A 9,804-nucleotide genomic window follows, 5' to 3' on the forward strand; every position below is an offset into this window, starting at 1 on the left:
ATTTATGTATTTCTGCTACTGTTCTGCTACTGTAAACCAGCAGAAAGTGGAAAAGCAATCATTCATACAGCTCACGCCAATAAAACAAAGCATAGTTCATCAGCCTACCCTTCATCCATCCAAAATATCTGTTACATCAGCAACAACCTGTACAGTCACCCTGCTCACTGCCACGAGCTAATTAGTCAAAGTGCTGGAGAGACCTTGAACATATCTGAGAGAAACATAATTAAGGGCTACTTTTCCTCAGGGACCCTAAACCAAAGTAAAAAGGTGAGATGCCTGCATAAGCAGTGGGTAAAAGAACTGAAAGAGATGTGAGAGGCTATAATGGAGGAGACAGTGTCTGGGAAGGGTCAAGGTCATAATCACAGAGATAAAGCAGGTCTGAGTAAAGCAGGAGACCAGAAAATGTTGGTACTGAAAGTCTGCATAACCTTACTTTTTGAGGAAGAAAGACTCCTTCATATGAGGACAAACATAAAAAAAAAAGGTTTATACTGGCAGGGGACTAGAAGGAAACCTCTTGGGGGCATGAGGCTTTAACAGATTTTAATCCACCTGTTAATCCTACCTTAAAACATGGATTTTAGTGAAAGCTGAAAAAGTCCAAACCACAAAATTGCACCTGGGTTTTACACATCCTAAAGTTAATTCATATCCGAGATCTTGGGTTGATCTCCCAGTAGGATAATCTGCCCAAATCACGTTTAGGTTCAGTTTCTTAGAGACTATTAGTAGTCTAGGTTTGACTCCAATTTCTAGTTGCAAGAAAATCAGAACTGTAAAGTGGGTTTTTTTCATATCATGATGAGCACCATGAATTAATAAGCACTACTATTAATTTAACCCTGTTAAGATATTCTTGATAGGATACTCTGTAAGTTATTATTATACTAGTGCTTTAACTGATTCATTTTTTTAAGCATTTCCCTACTTTATATTTTTTTCACATCTTTTTTCTCTAATTTCCACTGTTTTGCACTGGTAGTTCCTCTTCGTCTCATTCAAGTGTCAATAAATATATCTGTATTAGCAATGAGTGATATGTGTAGAAACTGCTGGGCACTAGTAATGCTCCTTAATGCACTTCTCTAAGGAGAAGCATGAGCTGGAAACTGTTTAATCTGGGCATTTTGTTTAAATGTAGCAGGACATGCTTAAAAATACATTTACTGAAAGAGTAACAAGTCTGGCAAACTTGCCTTCCTTAAATTAACATTTTCAGGTAAAACCTCATTAAAGGACAATGAAATTCCTGTGTATTTCTTTTGCTAGCATTGGTGAGAACCAAGAGATTCATATGTAAACAGAACTCTTTGCTTTCATATGCAAGCCCTCTCTCCTGTTCAAACCATTCAACACTGGTACAAAATTCAAGTTTTCAGTCACAGTAGAGCTTAATTCTTTAAAAGCTTGTTCAAGGGAGAAATGCGCTGCTTCTTCCCTCAAGAGAAGGGACTTTGTGAAAACATGCCCTTTGCAGGAGATACTTCCTTATCCCATAGGCCTAGAAAATCCATAGGAATTAACTCCTTTTAGCTGGATAAAAGCAGAGCATGCAAAGGGATGTGTCAGCTGCTGCCTCATCTTTGCCCTCCAAAGCCAGAAACATCTTGTATACTCAGCAAGGGCAACTTATATTGCACAGGACTTGGCATGATGAAAATGCTGCTTTTTCTGACAGTTCAGGGAAGGAGAAGGCACTGTGAAAAAAATGCTCTTCACCTTATAGATGAGATATTCACTCCTGGAAAGCTCCCCATCAACAGTAATCACAAACACATAACAGGAATAGCTTCTGATTTTCAACAGGAGAAGCATGAAGGAGTACCCACTGAAAGGACAAACCCTTTCCACGTAGCACATGGTTATGTGGAGCTCACTGCCACGCTAAGGTTTTGATGCCCAAAATAGAAATGCTGTTTGACAAGTAAAGGTGGCTACTACATGCAGTGGTCTGAATAAAAGCTCCAACTTAAGACAGTCCAGTGACAGCTGAAAACTGAGAGGGCAGATTAGGGGAAGGATCAAACCTAGATTTGCCCTGTGTTTTGGTGTTTTCTTATACCGCCTAATGCCCAGAGCTACAGACAGGGAATGTTGAAGAGCTACGCCATGAGTCTTGCACATTCTGCCTCCTCACTGTATTCTTATCTTTCCAGATGACAAAACTGGAAAAAATATGGATGATATGACAAATTTTCAGGGAACAGCGAAGTCTATTCCCTTATCAGCTCAGTGAAATACAGACCTTTCGGGAATTTACTTAAAACAATTTTTTCATAGAGGGTTACAGTTTATTTGTAGCAGTGTCTGAAAGAAAAAGCCAAAACAATTCCAATGGAATTAAAATGTTTAACCTTTCATTCAGTTCTACTGTCTGATGGGACCAGGTTAATTTTAGTGCCACAAAATTATTAAGCCAAGTAATTTCCAAGATACTGCCTTATGTAGGCAAAGATTAAACTTGTTCAGTGCAATTCCTCATGCTTTTTCCAGTTAAATAAGCAGGTGTCTGAGTGAAAACACAAAATACAGACGTTGAAATTACACCATCAATTTCTTCTAGCAACTGCATGCATTTATCGTCATTTGACCCACACAACCACCCCATATTAACTCCCAAACTAGTAAAATGTTGATTATGTTCACCACGGTATGTTACCTAAACTACTGCATTGAATTTTATTGCAGATATTATTATTCTGGCTTCTCAATGCTGTCTCATCAGCAACTATTTACTTTCCTTGGTACTATTTAATGTGTTTCTAACAGCATATGCTACAGACGCACCAAACCTGCATTTCATCTCTCCATTAAAAGCCTTTCAATCAATTATTTCTGAGGTTTTGCCCTCAAAAAGGTCCCCTTCAAAGTCAGCATGTTTCTGATTTGAGTAACAACTTTGTTAGTTACTTACATGCTATTTACCTTTGCTGCAGAGTATATTAAAAAGAACTTTGCTCGCTGTGAGTTCAGTCCATCGTGGTGCCAACCACCATCAGCTCTCTTTGCAATTATAATCTTACAGTACTTATTAGTGGCTCAGAACTTCTAAGGATCCACTTCGAGAACACGATAAATAACTTTTTAAATAGCCAGTCAGAAGATGAATATACTCCTTTGAGCACTTTATCAAATGGTCTCCAATGAAAAGATTTTCCTCCCAGTTGCTCTGTTTTTGTGACAGTAGAAACATACTCTGTACAAGAAGCAGCCTCTTGCTGAACTAAACATGGCCTCAGCCCTGTGAAGTTAGTTTCCAGGTACACTGTTTTTCTACTGTATACACTCATTCTGTACAGCGGCAAGTAGCTCCCAGGTAAATCAAGCCTTGTGCTACACCACAGCAATTTTTTCTCACAACAGAGACAGCAAAATTTTAAGATCATGCAATGTTTTGTTCCTTGGTAAATTGTTCGGTAAGCTAGTAATTTGTCTTTGAAAAGCTATCATTCACTGAAATGCAAAAGGCAAACAAAAGGACTAACAGCACACTTGCGCAATGTTCAGATACTGCCTGTGATTTTTAACAAGCAGGAAAGCAACAAATCACTGCTCTTGAAGTAACAAGATCATTCTCAACTGAATGAAACCTGCTCCAACAGAACGCAGTGCTCACAGGCACATTTGGCAAACATCTGTAAATATTCAGCAGAGTTTAAGTTGCACACAGCCACTTAATTTATCATCCTAGACTCATAGCATTTCATCCTACATGTTGAGTGCTTATACAAAAACCTCAGTAGTGACCCCACCAACAGGAAAATGCCACCTCAGAGTCAGTGCAATGCCCTGATTCCTATTTCTTTAGCTTTATGAAGTCCTTTGGAAAAAACAGTTTCCAGTTTCATACAGTTTGCTCCCCTCCAGATTATATTTTTACAGGCATTTACTACACAGAAAACCTTTGCAATGGGACAAATTCTGAATGTCTAAATCACTCCTTATCTAAACTTGAAGTCAATAGGAATTTTAGCTCAAAATTAATACAGTTAACGTAATCGAAGCAGGCAAGCAGAATAAACATGAAACTCAAATGAAAACTGCATATATATAAATATTTAAACGAATGATTTCTGTAAATACATTTTTCATATTTTCCCTAAGCTTAAGTCATCCTTTGTATATTTGGATTCATTTATAAATGGCCTGTCATTAGCAGGCATTGAACTAGGTGTAAGCATTTTATCACAGTAGCGAGATACATGAGCAGGCATAAATTTCACCCCTTAACAAGTAGAATATGCAATTTAATTTGATCAAGAATAATTAAATTTGTATGAACTAGGGAAATGTATTCCATAGAGGACAAAACTTCAGTAGGTGAAATACGTGTAAATAGGCAATTTTACATTTGAGTGAGAGAAACCATTGCGGCCCCACTGACATTGGAATTATGATATTTAAGACAGTCAGAGCTGCTTTCCAGACCCACGTGAAAGAAACTTCAAGGACCCAATCCCACAGCTCTTACTGAGGCAAAATACCCTTTGTCTTCTGGCAGGTTTGTTTTCTATGAGTAAGGAGGGCGATGGGAGGCCCAGTTTTCTTAGAATTCAGATCAAGACACACATTATACATTTTATGGGCATGACCCAAGCTTCCATTTCAAACAGATCCTCACATGGCTGTGCTTAAAAACTTTTCCAAAATGCTAAGTGACCATGAAAGAACAGCCTGACTATTTTATGGAGTTTAACAAGGGACTAGGAGGAGATCCCAGATCAGCCACAGCAGTATTTCAGATGTTCATCTTTTTTAATAGGTTTTGTATTTGAGATTGATATGGGATTGATACAGAAACTAAATTCCTCTATCAGCAACAAATTTATAGTAATGCCAATTTCCCTCTACTCTCCTGTCAGCATCCCTGACTGAGCTGGAGAGATGCCTCTCCTTGGAGGTAAACGGAGAGGAAACCTGATCCATCCTCTGTCTGCTGGGCTGCTACCAGGAGTGAAATGTGACAGCAGTTACCGCCATGGGGGCATCTAGTACTCCAGCCAACTAACTCATTTCCCATGGGCACCCTAACAGCTGTCATTCAGTAATAAAATAAAATAAATCTATTAATTTGCAGTATTTGGTTTGAAAAAAACACCCAGTGATTCTCTCCTTCCCCATTTTCCCTCAAGCCCCAAATCCTCCCCATGATTTAACCATTCCCTAACTAAATGTACGTCATTCCCTAACTAAATGTACACCTCAAGGCTGGGGGGAGCAACCAGGATGGCATCTTGTCATTACAAGCCTTGACTCAGGCCTTATGGTTTTGAGCAACTTTTAACTCTTTGTGAGAAAAAGTCCACTTTTGCTCACACTTGTGAAGTCCTCTCTGTGTGTAGGACAAGCTGGAAGGGCAGAGTTAGATGGGAATAATTACAAAAGCAAGTGAGGTCCAGGGAACCTAGCACATTGCAAATGTTTTCATGCTGGAGAGGATACTGCAAATATGTAAAGTTCAAATACTTTTTGTACTATTAAACTCAAGAAAATGCAAACAAATTCAATCAGTGCAAGCAAAGCCACATCTATTGCTTCTCAAAGTTCTTCTCCTTATGAAGAAACATGGAGAGGTAAATAACTATCAATCAAAGGCAGCTCCTCTATCTGGAATACAAATCTGAAGCAAAGGGGTTTAAGCCAGCTGCGTTTCTATGATGGATGAACCAAAGCCTCCAGATGCAATCGTGCCAGAGACTTGCACACACCTCACTGTATACCCCATCCCTCTCTGCCCAGCTCTACCCTCATTCTGGAGCTCTGCCTGGTGCCAGTAGTCCCAGCAGGGCCAGAAGGGACCCCCGGCATGGAGGGGAGCCCCGGGAGGAGGTCATGCAAGGAGGGGAGAGCTGCAGCCAGAGGTGAAGAGGAATTGCAAAGCAAGAACATCTGGAAATGAGCCACCCAGTCCCGTTTCTGGAAAAACACCAGCTGTTGAAACAGACGATTAAAAAAGTGCAGCAGGCCGAAAATAGCTAAATGAACTGAAATTACAGCCGGCGTGAGCTGCCTCACCTGCTTGATTTTCCGCACCGTTGGATCAGCGGCAGCTGCTCGCTCGTGCGGTGCCTTTTGAGACCAAAAAAACACAGCAGCTCCTGAAAAGTTTGGCTGGCAAAGGAGGTCGGGAAAGGGCCGGGGGGTAGCGGAGCCCCTTGCAGCAGCGGCGACGGGAGGACTCCGGCTCCCGTAGGCAGAGCTGGCCACAGAGTGTGGAGCCCCATGGCCAGGGGCACCGGACAAGGCCGGGCATCACGGCACCGTCTCCCTGAGCTTCCCTCGGCAACCCCAGCCTAGAAGGAGATGATCTGCCGGCGGAGCAACAGCGCCTGTGATCGAGCACCAGCTAATCCGGCCAAACGGATTATTAGCCTCCTCAGACTAGCCGCAGTTTAGAGATGTCAGGACAGGGCATGATGCGGCTTTGCAGGGATCACGTTGGACCGGAGTTGAGCCGCGCAAACTGTGCGGGCGGGAAGAGTTGCCGCAATCCCCCACTCCTCGCTCCGTGTCCCCCTGGCACTCCCTGGCAGCCATCCCTCAACCCGGCCCTCAGGGTTTCTGCCCCCCCCCAGGTCCGCCCCGCTTGTTCTGCCGTCCCTGGGCAGAGTGGCTGCGGGGTGCAATGCCACTCCTGTCACTAAATCCCACTCGACCCGTACAGAGGTGGTAGAGTGCGGCAAAGTCCCTGGGAAGGGGAAAGGTGAGCTTCGGACCCTGACACTCCGAAGGACACGTCTCGGCTTCAAGGGCCATTTCCTTACTACGGTCCCCTCCGCAAGGAAAGGACACCGGCCTTTGGGGAGTGGGGGTCGGGAGGGGTATGTTTATACGCCCCCTCCCTCCGTCCGTGTCGTCCCTCCCCCAGTATGCAAACTGAAAGGTCTAGAAACCACAATCAACACACAACCCAAGCCTTTCCTCCGAAGCATCGCAGCTCGCCCAGAGCACCACGGCGCTGGAGCCGGGCCTCCCCGGGGGGACGAGCGGCGGCAGCAGCGGGCAGGGCAGGCAGAGTCACGCCGCGGCTCTGCTCTCCCCCTTCGGTCACGGCCCCTGCATCCACGGCCCGGGCAGGGGGAGAGGGGGAGTCCCCAGGGGCTGCAAGAAGGTATCCCGCTGCCCTGCCCCATCCCTCCCCGGCGGGGGCACAAGGCTGGGAAGTTGCTCCCGGGCGGGGGAGGCTGCTTGCTGCAGCACAAAGGGACGAGTGAAGCAAAGGGCACTTTGCGGGAGGCTGAGCGCAGCCTCCGGCGGGGCATTTCGGCCTCTTTGGTATGCTGAGAAGTGGCTGCTCTTTGCGGCAGCGGAGGGGTGGAAAGGGACGAGCTGGCAAATGGGAGCGAGGGGGGGGGGGGGTGTCAAGAAAAAATCCGTCGAGGTGCCCATCTCGACTCTCTGCACCTGCCCTCAGTGGGCAAAGCCGGAGCCGGCACCCCGGCTGCCGGGGAGGAGAGCAGTGCGGGCTGTCAGGGCTGCTGCTTGTTGATGTTGGGGTGTCAGAGCGGCAACGAAAGCCTATGATCTACTACACTGCAGTGCCAGCGTCAGGAGCCTCCAGCTCAGGAGCTGACACTGCAGGGCAGCCGGCACACACACACACACCAGCGCGCACACACGGCATCCCTCCTTCCAGCCTAGCCTCCTGCCCTTCGCAGCCCAGGCTCCAGCGGCTCTCGCCTCCCCAGGCACACAAGTGCCTGCAGACAACCTGCCGGCCAGGGGGGCCGAAGCCCGTTGTGAGGGGCCGGGGAGGGCCGGTGTTTCCTCTGAACACCTCTAGATTCTCCCGCCCGCCGAGCATCCCTTCCCGCCCACCTTGCTCGCCAAGCAGCGGGCTTGGCCGCACGGTAGCCCTGGGCAAGAGAGATGCAACAGCAGCAGCAGCGTGACCCCCCCGGGGCCGGACGCCCCGGAGCACCTACATTTGCATTCCTTATGTAATGTACTGCAAGTTTCCCCCTCGGAGCCGGGCTGAAACGAAGCGCATGATCCTGGCTGCCAGGCAGACATAGAGATGGACGCAGAGACACCGGCGTGTGCACAGAGGGGTCAGCCCGGCAGGGAGAGCCGGCGGGGCGATACAGCCGCCGAAGCGGTGCTGCCGTCCGGCATCGCGGGCTGAACTGCCGTCTGGGCACAAGCCCCAAGAAAGTGTTCACCCGCTTATCCTCACCCACCCTGCACCTTCCCGGCCTAAAATCCCCCGGGGGGTGAGTGACAACGGGGAGCCCCCGGGCCGGGAGATGCCGGGCTTGACTCAGAGAACCGAGCGAGGCGGGGGGGAGGGGGGGGGGGAGTGAGTGCGTTTGTGGTGGGGGGTGACATATTGCAAGCTAATCAGAAAGTGCTGTGCAGGACCTGAGCCCCGGCACACTCGTCCACTGCAGGCAGGGCCGGCTGACACCAACCCAGAGACCAGGGCTCCTCTTCCCAAAAATGACTGGGGGTCTGCACAGGGGGGGTAGCATCGATCGGGGGCGGGAACAGAGGGAAGGGGGACTCTACTGGCTTCCCCTCAAAAAGGGTAGCGATATAAAAGTTTCCTCCCTGGAAACAGCACATAGAAACTAAGAGATGAAAGCTGGGCTAGGGTCGCCTTTGGTTATTTTTTCTTTCTTTCTTTTCCGTGGTGACAGTGGCTGAAGCTAATCCAAACCACTCCTTGCTTATTCATACACATATGCACATGCATGTCCGTGCTGGCCTCCTTCTATTTCCCCCTTCTCCCCTCAGCAGGATTGCAGATCTACCTCGGCGAGCAACAGACAAGGTAGCATAAAAGAAAAACAACGCAGTGCAATGGATTGCTTACCAGTTTGGTTCTTGTTTTTCTTAAGACTCTTGCCACAAAGACACTGCAGCATATGCGATCCTTTGCTGAAAATGTTCCAAAGAAACCACATTGATTTGGGCGAAAAGCAATCCAGCAGCTTATACACCCTGAGAAAGAAGAAATCCTTGTGGTTGCATAATAATAAATTGAGACCAGTTCTCCTGAAGAGGGGTACCAGTTTTATCATAGAAAAAGCGATTATATTCCGATCTTCTCCCAGTTTTTTTTCCTCACGTGGTATATTTCTTTGAGACTTTTCAACGGATGCTTTTTTTCAGCCAGGCTGAATGGTTATTCCCCCTAGACCAACACCGGACTATAACCAAAACCGTGGAGAGAAAATAAAAGAAATCCCTTTTTTTTTTTTTTTTTCAGCGCGAAGCCAAACGAAAAGTAAGGTGCTGAAATCCCAGCCGAGGCCAAAACCTCATCCGAGACACCGGCAGAACGCGGAAGAAAGATCCCCAGAGAGAAAACCATAGCCTGGTACTTGACTGCTAGGAGGATGGGTGGATCTGCAGAACAAAAGCCACGGCAGGATCCATCCTACTGAGCGACTGCCATTGTGCAGCCCCGCGGCGGGAGAGCGCACCACCAGCTCCCGGCCGAGCCCGGCTGAGGCGCACACACCGCTGCCGGCCGCGGGCGCGAACCCCGCCCGCAGCCCCCGCCGCTGCCCCGCAGCCCCCGCCGCCGCCCCGGACGCCGCCCGCCCTCGCCCGCGCGGGCCGCTCGCCTCCCGGCCCCGGCTGCCGCTGCGCCCCGCACCGCCGCTCCGCGCCGCGCCGGAGGCAGAACCCCCGCCCGCCCCGCACCGCCCCGCGCCGCCCGCCGCAGCCTCGGCGCCCAGTCGCCGGCGGGCGTCCGGGGAGGAGGAGCCGCCGTGCCCCGCCGGCCCCGATCGCCGTCACGTACCCACGTGCGGCACGGCCCGGCCCGGCCCGGCCCCGCCCGCGGGG

At 48.4% G+C, this 9,804-nt stretch overlaps 1 protein-coding gene across 3 annotated transcripts in view; it reads right to left on the bottom strand.

The window, feature by feature from the left end:
* FGF14 (fibroblast growth factor 14) overlaps positions 1-9,528 on the bottom strand; it is a 398,044-nt gene extending 388,516 nt beyond the window's left edge. For 2 of the 3 annotated variants that reach the window (XM_057402110.1, XM_057402108.1), the window contains exon 1: positions 8,825-9,528. In XM_057402110.1, coding sequence (XP_057258093.1) covers positions 8,825-9,032 — 208 coding nt within the window. In that variant the 5' untranslated portion in view covers positions 9,033-9,528. The remainder of the gene's footprint in view (positions 1-8,824) is intronic. The other variant, XM_057402115.1, reaches the window with a different exon arrangement.
* Positions 9,529-9,804: the final 276 nt, after the last annotated feature.

Source organism: Pezoporus wallicus, unplaced genomic scaffold, assembly GCF_028554395.1.
Source record: "Pezoporus wallicus isolate ANWC-B61680 ecotype Strahan unplaced genomic scaffold, APGP_CSIRO_Pwel_v1 contig_6520, whole genome shotgun sequence".
Lineage (NCBI taxonomy): Eukaryota > Metazoa > Chordata > Aves > Psittaciformes > Psittacidae > Pezoporus > Pezoporus wallicus.